Raw genomic sequence first — 22514 nt, forward strand, 5'->3', positions numbered from 1 at the left:
CTGTCTTACGTACCCCGGGCCCCCCAATGCCTTAATCCAGCTCTGCATACACCCATGTAGCACCCAGGCCAAGTGCCGCTTTCTATGGCCCAGGGTACAGTGCCATAGTCTACTGACTAGAGGGCTGCCTGGCTGCTGCCTACAAAGGAGGGGGGCTGGACAAAGATTGCCCCTCTCTTAATATGCCCCTATATCACTGATTTCTCTTGTGACCCCTTTCATTTTGTACAATATCAGGTTCCCATGGTCTGGTATGGTGACCATTCTGCTTAATACAGACTTTTTATCAAAACATAGCCCTATCTATTGTGTTATGTATACTTACTATATGGTACATACAGCATCTAAAGTCTTCTTAATTTGTACTGTGCATGCTCGGTATTCACTTCTTGTGTATATGCAGTACTAAAACCAATAAAACTCATGGTCATGTGCAGCCATATCAGATTGTTCGTGTCCAATAATGAGATAAGGCTAATCTTATTTTGGACACTAATTCAATACTGAAAAAAACCTTTAACTGGAGGGCTAAGCTACTTGCGAAGGCTGTTCTGTACAGTGGGTTACTCTGTTCATAGACCATCTCACACTTGGCCAATGGCCATGCCTCTAAGGTTAATTTTTTAAGCTTACGGCAATGCTACACTTCCCAAACTCCCAAACATCATGATCGCAGGACTGTGGAATAGGCCTCAAATATCAAGAATGACCCAACATAATCAGGAAAGTTTGGAGGTATGATCGATTTAAAAAAACCTTCATTTTATGATTCCTAAGTGATCGTTGTCTAAATGTAGGCTTGCACTATCCTATGGACCTCTGTGAATAGACTATCCTGACAAGTCCTCTTTTGTGGTTTATGTTTTATATTACTTTGGCACAACATGCAAAACACGGCTAAGCCGTTTTTCACGAGTAGCGAGTGAATACATTTTGAAAATTTTATTTGCCATAATAGAATATGTATAAATTAACATATTAAACAAGCAAATTAAGAAAAATGACAAGGCATGACAAAATCTCTGAGTCTAAGGCATGCAAAACTGTGCCATATATGGCGGGATATAGCAAAGATGTATGTGGACACATCTGTATATGTTTAAAACTTGTATTTTAAAATAATATTGTGTACTGTATGTTTTCTCTGTCACTAGCTTTCTTTGAGTATTGAGAAGTTTTAAGTGGGATACTAGGAGGTCAAGCAGGATCACAAAATATTTAATAAAATATTAAATAAATGTCTCACTTTGTTATACCGTTAAGTACGTAAGTTTCTAAAACCACCGATTATCGCTACAGTATGAGTGTGGGATATTAGTCAACAATGAGAATAAAGATAATAATCACATAGACACCAAAATGTCAACAGGTTCTTTATATTGACAATAATAATGTCGCCATGGATTATATGTTAACAATCAATATATAGACATATAAAATGTTGACAAGGTTGAAATGTAGACAAAATATAGACTTGTTCAGTAGGTTGACAGCTAAACTATAGACATGGCCAGAATGATGACAGTCAAAATATAGGTGGATTGTGAATGAATCTTGACCAGTTTGGTAATTAATTTGTGATTTATTTATTTTTGTCTTTGTTGAAATCAGGCTCGACTGTATTTCACTTACCAGCCCTATCCCAAGTGTGAAAGAAATGTCTTATAACAGGCATGTTATATGTTGGCTCATAGCAGTCAACTAGTTGGCTCATAGCAGTCAACTAGTTTGGCTCATAGCAGTCAACTAGTTTCAGGACAATAATGTCAATCCTCTCAATTTATTCAGAACAAAAAATAAAAAAATATTGAGGTTGTTAAGAAAAAACTGACAAAATAATAAGGTGCTTACCCCTCCTCAATCCTTACTACTGTAACTAAGGGCATTAGTGCTAGTAGCAGGGTATGCATGAATAACCTGCCTTCCCTGTGAATGCCCCAAGTTCGTACTGTATGTCTTTTTTTTTCACCATTGGTCATTACATGATGGCTCTTACACAATTGACTGGATACACACTATAAGATTATATGTCCAATCTTTCTTGTTAGAACGGCAATCTGGTAATGTATGGGAGCTACTGACAATTGACCATTTGCTCTTAAACACTGGAAAACAGACAAAAATGATCATTCAGACGTTTGATTTAACCAATTTATCCGAACAACTGGTTCTGTCAGTTTTCTGGATTAGGGAGAAAACAGTTGAGTATTTGCCCACAGACATTACCAGATATTTATTCCAACCAATCAGATTGGAGAAATAATCTTATAGCGTGTATACATCTTAAGGGGCCAAAAAATGTTCAGGTATGCCCTTGCCTGTAACTCTTAAGGATAAAAATGGCAGTTCATTTACTGCTGTCATTCTTCATGCAGCTTTTCCATCTAGCATGCATTATGGGGGTCATTCCAAGATGATCGTAGCTGTGCTAAATTTATCACAGCTATGATCATTCACACTTTCATGCGGGGGGACGCCAAGCACAGGGCTATCCCGCCCCGCATGTCATTGCTGCCCCCCGCAGAAGTGCAAAGGCATCGCACAGCGGCGATAACTTTGCACTTCAAGAGTAGCTCCCGACCAGCGCAGCTTTAGCGTGCTGGCCTGGAGCTACTCATCGCTCTCCGGCCTGCAGTGGCTGTGTGTGATGTCATGCAGCTGCTGCAGCCCGCCCTCCGTTCGGTCCGGCCATGCCTGCGTAGGCTGGACCGCGCCCACGAAACGGCGTCCAAATGTCGCCTTTTCGCCCAGCGACCGCCTCTGCCTGTCAATCAGGCAGAGGCGATTGTAGCGGCCCGACCGCCTTTGTCCGTCTGGCATGCGCCGGTGCACTACGGTGCCAGCGCATGTGCAGTTCTGACCCGATCGCACCACTGCGATAAACTGCAGCATGCGATCAGGTCAGAATGATCCCCATAGTCTGTTAGATCTGGCCTTAAACCCATTTACCTGCAGGTTGAGAGCATGGAGATTCTCTCTTTGTGGTCTCTTCACATGGCTTGATCACCAGCTAGAACATCTCCAATTATAGGGCAAAAGTGGTCCACAAACAAGCAAAATGGCAGCTCTCTCATAGGTATTTTTTTTTTAATAAAAAAAAGCTACATTTGTAAAATAACTTGTGCCCATGTATATTACTGAACATTTTTAGAAAAATAATATTCAAATAAACCATTCTTAACAGTATATATTTTAACTTTAAACATGATTTTACCGATGTACCTACAGTTCTCTAAATCAAAAAGCATTTGTAATAAAGGATACAATAGAAACATAACCGCATAAGTGGTTTTTATATGTTTAGCAGTTAAGTACTCAGCAAGTCCAAAAACACAAACAACTAAAAATAACAGTCATCCAAGCATGATGAGGATAGATTCCCTTTCTTGCTTCAGGTCTGCTAAGTGAAAAATGATCTTTTATGCAAAGCTATCATTACTCTTCTATTTGCAGTGGGTTTGCTTACACTCTGCATTGTAATTATGGACAAAAGGTTTACTCCCTGGCTGTTGCTTTGAACTGGAGGATGCTATGTTTTTCGTCGCTCTCTAGTCCACTCATTTTACAAACAGATCCATCATCAAGTGATTTGCTTTGATTTTGTGATTTTGTTTAGATGCTGCTAAGGTTGAAGCTGAATGCAGGGGGGTGGGGGGGGGGGGGTGATACCTAAACAAACCTATGTTAACAGATATGTCCCTACATTATAATTGTTTATATAGATGCAAAAATTAATACCATCTACTGAAAACCAGACAGCAATCTGTGCAGGGAAAAACCTGTACTTGTCATTTATTCACAACACAGGCAGCTATTTTTCTGGGCAACACCAATATTCATGAGAATGAAGGCTATCAATTAAATAGGAACTAGCGATACTTCTGAGACACGAGGCAATGAATACTTGTTCCTCGCCCAGTGGGCGCATGCAGCTTTTTATTATTATTATTACATTTTATTTATAAGGCGCCACAAATGTTTCGCAGCGCCGTACAAAGGACAGTACAGGGAGACAAAACTTAGCATTACAGTAAATAAATAACAAAAATAGAGTACAGGTAACATAGAGCACCACACATTCTCAAGACATAATACAGCTAAGATGTAAGTATTGAGGGAGTGATCATCGTACTACTTGGGGCTGGCGGCCATAGATGGAGATGAGCCTTTACCAGCAAGAGAAAAAGCGGTAAAGATGGTCGCTGAGTAGGGGAGAGCTGCGAGTGAAATGTGTCAAGAAGAGAGCTAAGATAACAAGAGGAAAGAGTGCCCTGTTCTGAAGAGCTAACAATCTAGTGGCTCTACATGCAGCTGCAACTAGAAGATTTTAGCAAACAGCACATGCACAGTAGTGAGTACGTATACACATTTCTACATATCTCTGGGTGATTCTGAGTAGGACGGATCTTGGACTTTTCTCTCCATCCATGAAATGACCGTTTCTTGGTGGCAACTTGCTGGAAACAATGCTAACACATGCAAAATAACTATTCCATCCTATTTTAAATATGACATAGGGATGCATGTTTCAGACATCTCTTGCAACCAGCATGTGGTAGGTGTATGGGTATGCGGTTAGCATACCGCTCGTCAGGATCCCAGCTGTCACAATACCAATGCTGGGATCCCGACAGGGGCACCATACCGCCGCCGGTATACCGGCGAGGTAGATGATTCCCCCTCTATGGGTGTCGTGGACTAGAATAGGTGTTGTGGACTAGTCGTGGACTAGAATAGAACCTGTGGCAAGGGTAGCTCGCCACCGAGCCCACAGCGTGGTGAGCACAGCGAGCCAGCAAGGGTCTTCGTTGCGCTGACCCTCCTGCCGGCATTCTACCGCTCGGGATGCTGAGGTTGGCAGGGAGGCTGAGAAGAAGGATCTTTGCAGATTCTTCCCCTGTCTTCATGTCTGCTTTTCCCAGTAGGGAGGCTGAGGAGAGGTATCTTTGCAGATCCCTCTCCCATTCGCCTTTCCCCAGCACAGCTGACTTTAGGGACCTGTACTGCACGGGAACAATTTAATTTTACTGAATGCCATGCGGGCAACAACGGGGACCTGTTCTTCAACAGGAATCTATTTACCAGGGTAGTTCTTTCTTACAATAGAAGTTCCAGGACATCTTAATTTATAAATCCAACTGAAAAGTTATTAAATAGCAAAGCGACATACAGCTAATTTATCCTGTGGAATTCACATTGATTTTCTGAATCTGATAAATATGCCACATGGAAACAGAGAGATACATATATATAGAGAGAGACACTATATACAATCAGGTGCATGTTAGGAATGGGGGGCAGTGTGCAGATATCCCCCCCCCCCCCACCCCCATCTGAAAACAAACATTCAGGAGTTGCTGTCCAAGACACAAATTTACTGACATTCTCTTTGGAAACTTGGCACCAATGGTGGTTATTTTAGAAATATGGCACAGAAGGTGAGTAAATGCAATGGATACAGCCATTATAGAAACACCACTGTTTCTCATAATGTAGTTATACACAGTTATAAACAGTTATAGGCCATACATTCTATGAAAACAGAACACAGAGTATACAAATACACTACAGAACTCCATTCCACAATATGCAAGCAGAAGCAAAACTAGAAGATTGTATCTCTGGAACTGTGTGCATTTGTGAAATAACCTGTTCTACTGCAGAATTGATTTGCACAAAATTCTATTGCAACTTCATCCCTAACTTGATTACAGTGGTGACAATCATCTATACCTGTAATATGGGCACCTACTCAAAGGGAACTTGGCTGACAGACTAGTAACACATTTTTCTAGCTACTTGTTTCATACATTGCTAACCGTCATAGCTTTCAAAGGGTGAATTGTACTGAAATCAAATGCCAGTTTGTTGTGCAATTCGATGGCAAACTGGAGTTACAAGTGCTGCAGCTCTCAGCACATTTACAGAAAATTAAGAATAAAAATTAAACGTATTGTGTCCAAAATGGAATAGTATGATTATACAAGGGTGGTTCAATAAGTAAGGTAACAAGACCTCTCACATGTGTAATGTTCTCTATTTCATTCTAATTTCCCAACAGGCCAGAGCAGGTAGACCAATGCTTCCCTTCACGGCCATTAGACTGTGCCTCATATCAGTCATATTGTCCCAATTTCAGTTGTAAGATGGCGGGGCTGGCGGAAACACAGTCAAACATTAAGGCGCGTAGTGTGATCACATTTTTGCGTCTAAAAGGGCACATCAGCAGATGAAATTCATTGCCAGCTTGCCGAGGTGTACAGTAATAGCAGTATGTCATGGAAACAAGTTTGGGTTTGGTTCACTGCCATCAAATGGTGGCAGAAACAGTAGCATCTACAGTCGATGTCCAAGAAGGTCTGCTGGAGCTCACAATTTTCACTGATAGCCATGCTTCCTTGCGGCTATGCAATTCCTTACAGACATGAATTAGGTCCATAGTTCTCAGCACAGTTTGAGCACCCACACCTTGTCACCCTTCATATACCAACAATGGCATCCCGCCCACCAGAATGCCAGCAGTGTGGCGAGTGCAAGGAGTCCCCTTGTAGTTGCGGGCTCAGTGGCTCGCTGCACTTGCCACAGGATCTAATCCCACTCTATGGGTGTCGTGGACACCCACGAGTGGGAACAGTCCTGTTTTGCCAGGATTCCGGCTGGCGGCATTGTCAGCTGGTGGGATTCCGGCATCAGTATCCTGACCACTGGGACCTTGACAGCTGCCAAATTGACGGATCCCATTTAACAGTATAGCTGAATTTCAATTAATGTTTTTTTTTTTGTTACATTAGAAAACTAACAAACAGAAAATAGCATCAAATTATTGATACTGTTCTTATATATATTACATTTTGGACATCTAACTGAAAGTAGTAAGAGATGAACGTATGTGTAACGGTACTATTTTTACCAATAATGGCACTTTTTGGGAAATGAGAGTATATACCTCCAAGTTTAATATATCGTTTCATACAATCATTTGCATGAGTTTTTTGTAGCCCTTACGTAATATAAGTAGATGTAGAGAGAGGCATTTTTGCAATGAGCATGCAGAACATAAAAACCAGTGTCAGCCTGCCAAGTATTGTTATGTCATATTCTACTTGTAACCAGTGTGTTGCATGATTATTAAGGCTCAAAATAGCAAGACTTAATTGCAAGGCAATAAAGTGAAAGTACTCACTTAAACACTAATGGGGGGTACTCACGGGAGAGATGTGTGCTGAGCGATCTTAACACAGACCGCTCAGCACACATCTCTCACCCCGCTCAGCACAGCGCGATGTGCTGAGCGAGGGGGAAAGCCGACGGGGGGGCGCTCACTTCACACAACGGTGAAGTGAGCGACCCGCTAGATTGAGCCTGCATGCAGCTCAATCTAGCATCGGCGATAGCGATGCGCGGGGCCGCGCATCGCTATCGCTGGAGGGCATACACACGGCAGATCCGTGCTTAAAATCTAAGCAATCTAGCAAGATTGCTTAGATTTTAAGCACGGATCTCTCCGTGTGTACCCCCCTTAAGGGCCTAATTCAGACCTGATCGCTAGCAAGCGATTTTTGCAATGCTGCGATCAGATAGTCGCCGCCTACAGGGGGAGTGTATTTTAGCTGTACAAGTGTGCAAACGCATATGTAGCAGAGCTGTGCAAACAGATTTTGTGCAGTCTCTGCACAGCCCAGGACTTACTCAGCCACTGCGATCACATCAGCCTGTCCGGGACCGGAATTGACATCAGGAACCCTCCCTGCAAACGCATGGACACGCCTGCATTTTTCCAGACACTCCCTGAAAACGGTCAGTTGACACCCACAAACGCTTTCTTTCTGTCAATCTCCTTGCAATCGCCTGTGCGAAAGGAGCCGTCGCACAAATCCGTCGCTGAGCGGCGATCCGCTTTGTACCCGTGCGATACGCCTGCGCATTGCGGTGCATACGCATGCACAGTTTGGACCTGATTGCCCGCTGTGCGAAAACGCACAGTAGCGATCAGATCTGAAATACCCCCTATGTTTCAGCCTTAAGGGAAAAGAGGGCTGTAATGATAAGTGTGCAAGGGAAAAGAATCAACTCAATGTTTAACTGCCTCAGTAAAGTCTAATGCCTTTTTCTGGACTAGTAGTAAGGGTGGTATTCAGTATACTGGTTGTTGGGATCCCAGCGCACAGTATACCGGCACCGGAATCCAGACAACCGGCATACCGACACCTTTTCTCCCTCTTGGGGGTCCTCATTTGGGCTCGTCCTGCTGTTGGCAAGCCGGTGGTCAGGATCCTGGTGCCGGTATGCTGGCCATCGGGGACTCGGCCGCCGGCAAATCATACCACACCCAATAGTAAACCTGCATTCAGATCATTTTATGTTCCAGTGCAGATATATATAAGTTGCATTTACTACTGGTTACATGCAAGTTATCTGTCTGACTACATGTACTCAGCAATAGATTACTCATACTTGCAGCATGAAATCACTTAATCAAATATTTCATAATGGTATGCACTAAACATACAGCCAGGGGTGCCAAGAGGGGGTGGGAATACTAAATATGGGGCGGCATTTTGGAGTGGCATAGCGGGGACTCAGGCTAGCTACCACGTCCCATCATGGCTCATAGTATTTTTCTGAATTTTTTTTCTGGAGGGGGAGTGTCAGTGCCTCCTGGATTTGGCCATGCCCCTTTCAGTACCCAGACCTGTGGCTGTCTCAACAGCACTGGCTGATACTAAGTACACTTAGGACTCTGAAAGGCTTCATCTATGTCCAATATACATAGGGAGCAGTTAGCACAGTCAGTGGCAGAACTACAATATCTACAGGTGCGTGTGACCGCTACGATATCCAGTGGTGATTGGCAGGGGTGCCAAAAGGGGGAAAGCACGTATTAATAATTACCTGGTCCCGTGGAGGTGGCCAGCTGCTGAGAGGGACAAATGCCCCCCTTTGCTTCATGCAGTAAGGGTGTAGCCATGCCTCCTGGATTTGGGGGTCTGTTCATGAAGCAGTGAAAAGTGTGGAGAAGTGAGCCAGTGGAGAAGTTGCCCATGGCAACCAATCAGCATTGAAGTAACATTTTTAATTTGCATACTATACAATTGTACGGAGCAGCTGATTGGTTGCCATGGGAAACTTCTCCACAGGCTCACTTCTCCACTCTTTTCACTTCTTCATAAATAAAGCCCTTGGTCACAGAAGGAATACAGACATATTGTATATACAGCTGAGAGAGACATTTATGTGCGTGTGGCAAAGGGGAGGTGCAATTACTGGTTGATGATTAAGATTAAAGTTACCAGTACTAGTAAACTACCTGTAAATGATTATGGTGTTCAGTATAAATTATAATTTCGGGTATATTTTCTTTTCTCAAGTATTAGAGAAATATGTGACATATAATTGATCTCTAATAGGGGTCCATCATCATTTAATTTTTGCAATTTATGCTCCGAAAACTCACGTTTTTGGGGGTAATCACAAATATTTAGTGTCCCCCAAATGTATGACACAAGGACTGCAGCAGACATCTCCGACATCTGTGCAATCCGTCGATTGCCGACAGCAGCCACAACCCCAATGGTTTTCTAAGGGGGCTGTGATACTCAGGGCCGTCTTTATGTATGGGCTCAATGGGCTCTTTCCCAAGGGCCCCAGGAGTTTAAGGGTCCTAGGCTGATAGCTGAGGGTCCCCTCTTTCCAGGGGTACCAGATTTTTGAAAATCGGCCCTGGGGAATCGGAGATATCTAATGTGAAAGCAGTGGTCCCCATCCAAGACTGTTAATTGCTCTTCCCAGCCAGATATCTTGGGTTCTTTCTGATTTCGAATATTTCTAACGGTATAAGCCAAAAGCTGGAACTCTCCCCTTTCAGTGGACACTGGCAGCTTGTTTGTACTATGCCCAGAACCAGAGATATCAGCCTTCCAGCAGCCGGTTCCTGCTCCAGCTCCACACGCCTAATATACAGTTTTAGATTTTCGTTGGTGAATTGCTCTGGCTCCTGAAGCCTGATCTCCAAGTCCTCAGAACCTTCGGAAAGGTGGGACTCTCTAGGTTTTATCCCATTCAAAGCTAATAAATATATTTTCAGGAACTTAAGATATCTGCAGTCAAGCTAGCTGCCCTCCCACCATAAAATAATAAATATTAAGCCCACTCCACTATCCACCCCTCCCCTACGTATTAAATACCCCTTACCACCCTGGAAGTCATGTAACGGGGCTTCTTCATTCAGCCCAATGCCCCCTTCCACAGTTTAGCCCCATCTGTGCTATAAAGGAGTAATCAGCAGAAATTACTGCTCCAGGTCCTACATGCTGAGCGGAAGATAGAACACCCCCCTACCGCCCGCGGGACATCAAAGCTGCCACTGGAGGATGGGTATGGGGCCCAGTGCATTGCTGTGCCCAGGGGCCTTCACTGCTGTTAAGACGGCCCAGGTGATACTTCCAGGTATACCCAGCACTGGAATGTGAAGCATTCTAGAGATTGACCCCCGCAGCTAACGCCATCTAAAGATGTAGCCTTTGGGTTACATATCACAATCTAAGCTTGGAGACCCCCCCCTCCCGAACCTTCCCTCCCCCCTCAGCAATAGCCACCATGCATGCCTGGTCAGGTGCACCACACCGCTCATATCGCAGGGATGGTTTACTTTCAGAGCCCCTGTCTTTGTGGTTGTAGAGTGATGATACATACTGCCATAGTAATCGCATTCTGCAATGCATCCCAGATCACACTGCAGATGCAACTCTTGGTGAGTATTTTACAAAGCCAATGGTTAAAAACATGCATGTAATGAATGCTGTCGATATGGCGACAGATACTAGATACTAACAATGACAGTAGCAGATGGAGACAGAAAACTCTGGGCAGGACAAAATTCCACATGCAGACCAGCATACATGGGCAAATACTAAGCTAGTAGTAAGTAGGCTACCATGGCCGTATGGAAGAGCAGAGCTGAGCTGGGTATTCTGTACACGAATGTAGGGATATGTGTTATTTGCTTGATGTGTTTTGCAAAGTTACTGGTACATATTCCAAAACTCAACTCGGGCAATACAATTAGCAGTAACAAACAATGTACTTTTTCCCTCTAAGCCAAGAGAGTTGCACAGAAAAATGTGTAATGTTGGGGTACTATAATTCTCGGTGATGTACTCAGTCGCACATTGCTGAAAACAGAATTGTCCACAATGGGTTAAAAAATCTGAAGGTCAGTTTATATAATCCTAATCATTTTTGATTAAATATGAACTCTATTGTTTAAGGAAAGTACTGCCATGTTCACAAAGGTGTGTATTATATCACAAAATGTAGATAAGTGCCTTGTAATTGTACCAGAGATATTGTTTCTTGTTCATAACTTCAAGGTGAATACTTCTTAAAAAAGTAATATATTTTGTCTTAGTACAGTCAGAGTTTACACAGTATTTGTGTGCTTTTACCTGGTGTTTACTTTCATTGTTTGTTGCCACTGATAATAGGAGTTTATTCAAGTCACCTGCTCTAAACATTGAAAACTGTACTCTCCACGTGAAGTTGAACTTTATGCAATGGGGAACCAATGTCCCATATTCTGGCACAAAAGATTACTATGCTTGTAGTTTTTTTTTTTCTTTTGTCATCTATTAACTTTGTAATGCATAAACATTGAAACATTACCATTTTATTATTGTTAGGCTATATGTGGAGCAAAACTCTACTTTTCAAATTTTCTCCTCTACTATGGACCAAAACTACATAAACTTACATTACATGGGTTATTGCTAGCCATTCTTCTTTCTTTGGTTAGTGACAGATGTTTGGGTTTTTCATGTTTTTAATTTTTTGTGGTTAGTTTTCCTTTTCTTGGGTTTGTGCTGTTAATCTAGGTGGCGCTGTTTCATTACCTTTCTATAGACTTGTGTACCTTTCTATGACTAGCAAACCAATATGGTAACTTCCACTGATGCCCTTGACCACAAGGTAAAGCATTTTGTATATAAACCATAAATCACTGGCAAATGTTTAATGGTCCATTACATTGTAAGTGCCTATATTCTTCATTTAGAAGTCTAAAGAGGTGTGGGTGTTTTTGGGTATATAACTACATGAATGAAAGAATAAAATATACTTGTTTTATACACACATATACATATACTCACACCGTACAATACATTTTCTAGAGATCATGGGGCTAATTCATAGTTGTATGCTAATGGCACAGCCAATGCATCTTTGTACTCAGCGGCTGTGCGAAATTATGCAAAAGCCCCAGGAGGCATCTTAAAAAGACGCCCACTGGAGCTTCTATAATCTGCTGCTGAATCTGAAGATGCAGCATCGAATCAACTACATGAAAATTGAACATTGGAGTAACCCAGGGGTTACTTAGGATGTCTGGCAAAATCAGGCAGCCGGGGTCAGTGAAGCGTTGTGCAGGGACATAGCCACTGGCTTTGGCACTCCCAGAAAACAGGGTCAACATGCAGCTTTGGGGACACTAAAAGTGATGTCACTGAAATAGATCTGCACAAGCGCACTGCGGTTCCTGCACATGCACAGATCAAATGACATCTGAAATTTACATAAATAGCTAACGTATTCACACCTCTGAATCACTTTGTATGTGCCCTGTTAAGATATTACTATAAAATGCACACTATTCTGTCATATAAGTGTAACAACTTAGCTAAAACAGCATTTGATTACATGACAGATGATTAACCAAATGATCAATACACTCAGGAACTGTGCGATATACAGTATGTGATACTTGCTCCCATTTTATTTTGCCTTTAGAAAACTAATCAATTAAGTTACAGCACATTGAAGTGGATATAGGATAATGGCATAAGATAATAAAGTATAAAAGCAAACTGACTAATAGATTAGTAAGCTACTTCTTTGAAACCAAAATAAAGCAAACTTACTATGGTATCATACCAAAGCTAATGAAAAGAATTTAGGAGTGTATCTTCTTATAATATAACCCTGAAGTCTGGTGTAATGTGTGAATTGTGCAAAAATATCCATAAACTGATGCATTATGTGATGTCTGTCAAGGTACACAATGTATCTTAAGTGCTAAAGCTTTTAGGTTGTGTTTGTGATATGAATTTGATAGCTATAATTAGTATTATTAATTGGTACACTGTGAATTTATAATCCAATCACACTGTTTGTACTGTAACAAAAATATATTATTTTTATTTTCTAACTTGCACTAAATATTACAAACATGACAATAATACTTAGAAATGAAGTACATTAACAAGCTATACTTTAGACATTAAAACTGGAGTGCTAGTAACCTAAGTGAAAAAACAAAACCCTTACATGTATATTTTCTAAATAAACTGTCATTGAGATACTATATAAACATTACAGTGTACAATAATAACATAAATTGTGCCTTTTTCATGGAATACAGTGTCTGTCCAAAGACTTATCCCTTAGATCATTACAGCCTTTTGATGGAAATGATTCATTTATTTAAATGATCACTGGAATTATCTCTGAGACAGGTACATAGCTTACATAAGGATAAACCAGAAAAAACAGCTTAGAGGTATATTGTGTTACCAAAACCTTATTTACACCAATTTCCAGATTGAAATCTCTAATCCCTTTGCAGTGTTTAAATCAGACTAGTCCTATCATGACTACTCTCATCAAATACTCAGGTCTAAAGAAATAAATTAACTTCAATAGTAGTTAGAACTTTATTTTTTTAATTATTCCTCTACAGTAAATGCAGTGTTAAAGATAAACAGTAGTTTGCAAGTAAAAAAAAGTTCTATAAAAGTGTTGCATATTAAATTAACAAAAAGACACATTATCACCAAATTTAATTAGATAAATTGTAACCAATAATTGTATATGAAATATGAAATTGCCACATATGAGCTGTGCTTCTGGTAAGGTAATTAACATATATTTTAACTAATTAAATGCCAATGGAAGCATATATTATTAATGTGATAGCAAGAGCAATGTTGAAATAAAAATAGAATTAAACAGCACTAACAAATATCACATGGTCCATTTGCACAGCTAGAAGGCTTCCATGCAAATATTCTCTGGCACTATTGACCATCTATTACTTGGGAAACAAATAGAACAGCCAAGAATTGCCGGGGCATTCAACCATTGCCGTGGCCAGCAATAAAATGATATTCTCTCACTTACCAGACACAGGCAGGAGATACACGGATTATCAGTGATGAATGGAATTTGCAGGGATTCGCCTTCATTTTCACATTTCGCCACAGAGCCTTAGGGGGAAAAAACCCAAAATGACCCAAATTGCTACAATTATATATACATTTAGGTATCTATATGCCAACAGTCAATAAATGATTTCCCCCGTTAAGATGCCTATAAGGGTGCCTAAACACTAGAGGGACCAGCACGTTTACAGAGGGCTTATTTGTAGAACGCTCGTTTTACTTTCATAAGCGATAACTATTTCTGAGAATAGTCCTGAAATTCTGCAAAAGTGAATCAGTTACTATTACTTATGGTTCACAACAAGAAACCCAATTTTCCTTTACCCTTGGAAATTCACAAAAAAATCCAAACAAACAAAAGCCACTAAAACTGTACGAAGTGTAATCAACAAGCTAATGTGGTATTTCTACGTATGCTACAAGGTTATGCAGTAAGATACTGGTGTAACAGAAGGCGTATAGCATACAGCAAAGGATGTGCATAGCGGTAGCGACAGCCAAGTTGACTGATCTACGGTAACTTTCAATTACTTGGAAAAACACATCCTGTCGAAAGAAAAAAAAGTTTGTGTCTAGTTATTACATGTTGGTCTTTGTTCATATATCTTTATACAGACATATGGTATAGTTAAGAAAAGACAAGGTATTTAGGACAGAGGTGATCCACTAACATGAGACATTTTGATCTATCACCAATTACACTCCATCAATGGCTCATTTTTCAAAAGCAGAAGTGAGGATGTACCCCATAAACAGCTCCCTGCTACTCCTCCCTCCTCCTATGATCAGATTAGTATTATCTACGTTTGGGATCACTTTTTGGAAACTCAATACTGTTTGCCTTTCCTAGAGTTCAGCTTTAATATTATTATTTTTTCTATGTACCAGGTGTCACTAAAATATGTCCTTCCAATGATTTGGTCCTCACCTGCCTGCAAACATGTAATTATATCCAGCACTAATTCCACTTTTCTATATAAGACAACTGCTTCGCATAAATAAAGGTGATGGGGTGAGTAGGATACTGTATGGGTAATGGGTACAGATAGCAGTAGTTACAGACACCTGTCTGATGAGCAATAGCTCCCAGATCCCCGGAGTACAGCACAGGTCATTCTGCCTGCAGAATGCAAGACTGGGCACACTGATGCCAAGCACAGGGACACCTGGATCTGAGCTTAGACAGCTATTAACTAGAAATTGCACCACAAATGCCATGAAAAATCTTTTTCATTCAATAACTTGCTTATAGTTTCATAGTACAAAAAAAACAAAGCCAAAATACACAATACAGTACTCCGTGATGCTGTGTTATTATAACAATCTGCGTGAGGGCTTTTCTGAACAACTGTAAAAGGAGCACCAGCATATCCATATAAAAACCATATATACAATTAATTAAATAAATAAATAAATAAATAATTAAATAAATAAACATACAGACACTAAATTATCTCCCGACTACCCTAATAAGTGTATCCCGGCAATAAGGGGATAGCGGAATGCCGGTGCCTATGTCATCTGTCATAGACCATCTGCCTCATTACCTGTCAGGAATGAGGATCCCAAAGATATTCGCACAAAGGTAGTGAATAGAAGAATCCAGCCGGTGAATGCGATAATCCCGGGAGAGGTGGCACACATGGGCAGAGTACAGGGTAGGCAGGAATGCATGGTCCCAATAAGTCCTCCAGTCTCCGGCTCCCTAGACTGTAGCTCCCTATATAATATGAGTGTGCAGTGAGCAGGAGAAGCCGGGGTGATCAGAGGAGGAGGGTCCCTCTGCTGGTGCTGCTGCTGCTACTATTACTCTTTTGGTTGGCTTCCGTTTCCTTTATTTTCTTCCCCACCACCCCTCCTCCTAGGGTTTTTTTTAACACTAAATCCTCCCGAGTCTGATAGCAGTGAGGCGGCTGCTGGTGCTGGATGCGTGGAGCCAGTCTGCACGGATCTCCCTGATCCTATCATGCGCAGCCATCAGAGAGGGGAGGTCACAGACCTGAGACAAAGAGCTGCTGCAGGCTGACACTGGCCGGGTCCCCAGCTGATAATCACACACACGGGGGCACCTATTGACTGTGTGGGCACTACCAGGCTGCTGTACACTACTATAATATATTCTGAATGATATCTGCACGGTACTATAACATCATGGGTCACTACCTAACACATCTCTATACAGGGACATCTATATTCCAGTTACATCTCTCTCTCTCCCTCTCTCTCTCTCTCTCTGTATTCGCTGTATATACACTATATACTGACTGAGCAGTGCAATGGCAGGCTCATCAGCATGGTACACATGGGTCACCGCCTAACATATCTCAATACAGTAACACTTTTATCCAGGTGCTCCGCTACCTCTCTCTGTAGACTATGCAATGGCAATGTGCTGTCCGCACTGCAGATCATGTATGGTAATGTGCTCTCTCTAACTATCCAATCAGCACAGCAGCACAAATATCAGAAGGAACATCTGTATCCCCAGCAAGCAGCCTTTTCCTATACTTGTTACTTTGTATCCTTGCCTGCCCCGTAAGTCCCCGTAGTGACCCCAGGAACGCTGGATCTGCTTTGTAGCTTAATCCCAGCCTTTCCTCCCACTCCATTTCTCTCCCCATGCTGCTACCACAGCTTGTCTCCCCGGGATAGGCTAGTCTGCTGATGGTATAGCTCAGAGCTCTGCGGGGCTCGGGAATACATATGTGGGCACAGGGTGGTCTGCACATCTGCTGTACTGGAACCTCCGCAGCCCCCAGCTCAGTAGCAGACAGTGCTATCAGCAGTACGGCATTATGCTGGGTGCTGGTGTCTGCCCCTATTACAGCCACTCTATCCCTGTCCTTTCTCTTCCTCCATGATGTCTTAGTGCTGCTGGGGCTTTGTGTCAGTGGATGTTACAGCACTGATCTATACCTGCGGGCGGCTCTCTGCTTACCATCCATTTACATACATTGTACAGATAACTATCAGCGCAGGAGTGGCAGCATTGCTGGTATGTCTGCACAGTAATGGGCATCGCTCCTCTCCAAAGGGGGTCCCTTCTCAGTATTCCCCAGTCACTGCCATGTACAGGGCAGCAATTAGCTAGGTTAGTACAGTACACGTTACAGGGATTCACCGAATCCCCATGTCACATGTACTCAGTGATGTGAATACGATGATGTATACTGCTGTGGTGGTAACATGACACTGACTGCTGTGCTCCCAGGGATGTGCAGCATAAGAGCAGGGTAAAACAGCAGCAGGCAGCGGCGACAGGCAGCAGCAGCAGCCATGACCTGATCAGGGTCAGATAAAGACAGTGATGAGAGACTAATGCAGACGAGACAGTCTGACCCCAGCCTTCATCTCACTGAGCCGCCTCCTCCCACTGGCAGCAAGTCACTCAAAGGAACTCATTAGTCCTATAGTTATTCTGAGGAGGTACACACAGAGCATCCCACTCATTCATTGCCTGCTGTCTCCACCCAGTACACGTCTGGGAGACACGGGGGAGGAGAGAGACACGAGTGTGTCCACCTTCTTCCATCTATGCTGCTGCTGAACGTACAGGCACGGCGGGGGCTCTGTGTCACAGCACAGACAGGGGGATCCTGACACTGTTCTAGGCTGCAGCCAATAGGGGATGATATGCTGCTTCCCAAGTCTTTGCATGCTCTTGCCATAGTATTACATTCTGCACAAAAGAGATATATAGCCCAAACACATACGGCACACATTTGAATGTAGTTATGATATGAACGTGTGTCACTCCTCAAAGCTTTTGTGCTGTATTCTGTTTCTTGTGCAAATACGGATAGTGCATATTTGCAATTCCAGGTCACTTATACAGTATGTAATACTTTGTTTTATCATTCAAGTATCAGTCTCCTGCTGTCTGTGAACCTGTGCAAACATTATTATACACACACACGTACACACACACACACACACACACACACACACACACACACACACACACACACACACACACACACAACATATTATGTGTGTGTGTGTGTGTGTGTGTGTGTCTGTGTCTGTGTGTCTGTGTGTGTGTGTGTGTGTGTGTGTGTGTGCGCGTCTGTGTGTGAAGATTACAGACAGCAGGATAGATAGAGAGAGAGAGATAATTCAGAGCATGGGACCACTGGGGTAGCATAACTAAATTGTTTAAGAACACTGGGCCTAATTCAGACTTGTTCGCTCGCTAGGTTTTTTTTTGCAGTTCTGCGTTTGCATAGTCGCCACCCATAGGGGAGTGTATTTTTGCTTTGCAAGTGTGTGATCACATGTGTAGCAGAGCAGAACAAACAGGTTTTGTGCAGTCTCTGCGCAGCCCAGGACTTACTCAGCCGCTGCGATCAAATCAGCCTGTCCGGGACCGGAACCCTCCCTGCAAACTCTTGGACATGCCTGCGTTTTTCCAACCACTCCCAGAAAACGGTCAGTTGACACCCACAAACGCCTTCTTCCTGTCAATCTCCTTGCGAACGCCCGTGCGAATGGATCCTTCGCACAAACCCATCGCCGAGCGGCAATCCGCTATGTACCCGTGCGACGCGCCTGCGAATTGCGGCGCATACGAAAGATCAGTTTAGACCTGATCTCCCACTGTACGAAAACGCAGCCTAGCGATCAGGTCTGAATTATCCCCACTATCCATGTGAATATCTATTGGGAATAGTAACCTGTGGCAAACAAAGCAAGCCACCGTGCCCAAAGCGTGGGAAGCAAAGCAATCCCCCACGAGGGTACACGTTTTAGAATATTTGGGAGCAGTTTAATGATGTTCTGAAGCAGCTTAGTTATGCTATGCCATGTTCTGAACTTCAACATATATCTAATCTCTCTCTCTCTCTCTCATCTATCTGTCTATCTATTTATCTATCTATCGGGGTCATTCTGAGTTGACCGCACGCTAGCTGTTTTTAGCAGCCGTGCAAACGCATAGTCGCCACCCACGGGGGAGTGTATCTTCGCTTTGCAAGTGTGCGAACGCCTGTGCAGCCGAGCTCTGCAAAAACATTTTGTGCAGTTTCTGAGTAGGTCTAGACTTACTCAGCCCTTGCGATCACTTCAGTCTTTTTGGTGCCGGAATTGACGTCACACACCCGCCCTCCAAACAGCCGGACACGCCTGCGTTTTCCCTACCACTCCCAGAGAACGGTCAGTTGACACCCATAAACGCCTTCTTTCTGTCAATCTTCTTGCGTGAAATGCGCGATAACGGGGATCACTTTAGAAAGGAGATTGGGCATGGTATCAGGGCCGTCTTTCCGTATGGGCTCAATGGGCTCTTGCCCAAGGGCCCCAGGAGTATAAGGGCCCTAGGCTGATAGCTGAGGGTCCCCTCTTTCCAGGGGTACCAGATTTTTGAAAATCGGCCTTGGGGAACCGGAGATATCCAACGTGAAAGCAGTGGTCCCCATCCGAGCCTGTTAATTGCTCTTCCCAGCCAGATATCTCAGGTTCTGTCTGACTTAGAGTTTTTCTGAGGGTATAATCCAAAAGCTGGGACTCTCCCCTTTTGCTGGACGCTGGCAGCTTGTCTCTACTGTGCCCAGAACCAGAGATATCAGCCTTCCAGCAGCTGGTCCCTGCTCCAGCTCCACGCGCCTGGTATACAGTTTTATATATTAATTGGAGGATTGCTCTGGCTCCTGAACTCTGATCCCCAAGTCCCCAAAACCTTCTGAAAGGTGGGAATCTCTAGTTTTTTATCCCATTCAAAACAAAGAAATATATTTTCAGGAACTTGAGATATCTGCAGTCAAGCAAGCTGCCCTCCCACCAGAAAATGATGAATATTAAGCCTACTCCACTATCCATCCCTCCCCTGTGTATTAAACACCCCCTACCACCCCGGAAGTCATGTACCGGGGCCCCTTCATTCAGCCCAATGCCCTCTTCTACAGTTTAGTGTTCTCCCTCCCGCCCCATCTGTGCAGTAAAGGAGCAATTAGCAGAAATTACTGCTCCAGGTCCTACATGCTGAGCGGAAGATAGAACACCCCCTACCACCCACGGGACATCAAAGCTGCCACTGATAGCACCCCCCACCCCTACCGCTGGAGCATGGGTAGGGGGCCCAATGCATTGCTGTGCCCAGGGGCCTACACTGCCGTTAAGACGGCCCTGCATGGTATATCACTTAAATACTGTCCTATGTTTCTATATATAGGGCCAAATGTAGTAGAGTGAGAGTTTCAGAAAGTGAGAGATTTGGTAAGGTTTTTAATTTTTTTTAAAGTGACAATCATCTAAACTGCAAAACCTTACCAAATCTCTCACTTTTTGAAACTCTCACTCTATTACATTTGACCCCTGACAATTGTCTGACAATTAAGTACACACATCAATGAAAAAATACTTGCAGTACATTAAAATGCATAATTAGTCCAGCCAAAAGCAAATTCAGTCATTTGCACACCTAATATAAGTTAGCTTTTGTACTGCCACATAGGGGTAACAGGTCAAGCAATACTGCACATACAGCACACACTTTAGCAGGTTTAGCACAATCATACTTATTCTTGCCACTGTGTGTCTGAGTATGTATGCTTATGTGTATATAAACACACACACACACACACACACACACACACACACACACACACACACACACACACACACACTTATTAACTATATATTGAGCTACATGATTTCCCTGGAGAAATGTTAACATTCAGTGATCATTTTCTTTTTAGTTTTTAGTGTTGTGTTACCCACTTACCAAACTGGGGGGCAGATGTATTATCTTGGAGAAGACATAAGGAAGTGATAAACCAGTGATATGTGAAAGGTGATAAAGGCACCAGCCAATCATCTCCTAACTGTTAATTTACATATTGGAGATGATTGGCTGGTGCCTTTATCACCTTGCACATATCACTGGTTTATCACTTCCTTATGCCTTCTCCAGGTTAATACATCTGCCCATTGTTACTAGACTGTACGCTCCACAGTCACTCATAGACACTATATTCTGCTCTCTGGAGTCATGAGATACATACCGCTCCTGTAGTCTTGGCAAAGTTCTTGACTAAAAAGGCTGCTCTCATGATTCCATTGTCAGCATACTGTAAGAAATTCCCTTTTAACTGACAGTGAATATTTTGACTGCTGAAATAACTAAGCATGTAGTGCATTAAAGAAAAAAAATTGGTTTGCATATGGCTATGTCCAGATGGGCATCTTTGATTTTTCCATTTTTTATTTATTTTTTAAATGCCAAAGGCATTTTTTCTCACATTAATGCATTCAGGAAGCTGGAAAACCAAGTGATCCTTATTTGCCATGCCTGTACTTGCTGTTTTCTGGAGATTAATTAATTTGAGATTTTCTCTCTTATTTTAAAATCCTATTCCAGACAATGGACAGGCATTTAAGTAGCATATCTGGAGCATAAAATCAATTAAAATTCATTCAAAATAAACCCATTTGGATGTTTTCTTTGAAAAAATATAATAATGCAATTATTTGCCTCCCTAGACAACTAAGTGGGCAGAACAACTGATAGAAACATGTATCCTATCTTGTCATAAAGCTACATTATTCACATGCAGTATTACAGCAGACATGCCCTTAAACAACTCACAATTTTTTGTATAGATCCCTTTGTAATGAAAATATAATGAAATATTTTACTAATACCATGCATTACCAATTCTTAACTGAAAGAATCATTGAAAGGCAGTATTTGTTTTACTTATTCACTGTGACTACATTTCACAGAAAGCGATGCAGTCAATATACCGGCTGTCGGGATCCCGGCGTTCAGGAGAACGTTGCTGGAATCCCGACAGCTGGTGAAATACTGATGCCTGACATCCATGTAATTGGCCTTTATAGGGAATACTGGCTAAACCACTTAAATGGCATATTTGCCCCCTCCCCCCCCAAAAAAAAAAAAAAAACACTCTGAAATTGTCAGGGTTTTTCTTTTATGATTGAATTAGGTCAAGAACATATATTTAAAGCTTATCCAAAATTATTTTATAAAAAATAATAATAATTGTAAAATATTTGGTTCTCAAACATCGGAACATCCCGACAATCACCACAGGACCATCGCAACTTTGTTGTCCCCATGGACTACAGACAGAAGGTAAATACTGGGAGGATGGGGGTTGGGGGAAGTAACAATCCCTGAGCGGCTGGTCCTCGGTGCAGCCACCGGGTGGCGGGGTCATGTAGTGCTAACCGATCAGCATTAATCAGCCTCACGGCAGATGCTGGGGGGGGGGGGGGGGAGGGGAGGGATGATTGGCAACTCTATGTTTTTGACTGGTCGCATTGTTTATGACCAGGTCAAATAAC

General features: G+C 42.6%; 1 protein-coding gene across 2 annotated transcripts in view; it reads right to left on the reverse strand.

The window, feature by feature from the left end:
* Positions 1-16149, reverse strand: part of BMPER (BMP binding endothelial regulator) — a 432288-nt gene extending 416139 nt beyond the window's left edge. For both annotated transcript variants that reach the window (XM_063922535.1, XM_063922537.1), the window contains exons 1-2: positions 15758-16149; positions 14170-14255 (exon numbers count right to left, since the gene is read on the reverse strand). In XM_063922535.1, coding sequence (XP_063778605.1) covers positions 14170-14255; positions 15758-15884 — 213 coding nt within the window. In that variant the 5' untranslated portion in view covers positions 15885-16149. The remainder of the gene's footprint in view (positions 1-14169; positions 14256-15757) is intronic.
* Between the last annotated feature and the right edge of the window lie 6365 nt (positions 16150-22514).

The sequence above is a fragment of the Pseudophryne corroboree genome, chromosome 5 (genome assembly GCF_028390025.1).
Source record: "Pseudophryne corroboree isolate aPseCor3 chromosome 5, aPseCor3.hap2, whole genome shotgun sequence".
Classification (NCBI taxonomy): domain Eukaryota; kingdom Metazoa; phylum Chordata; class Amphibia; order Anura; family Myobatrachidae; genus Pseudophryne; species Pseudophryne corroboree.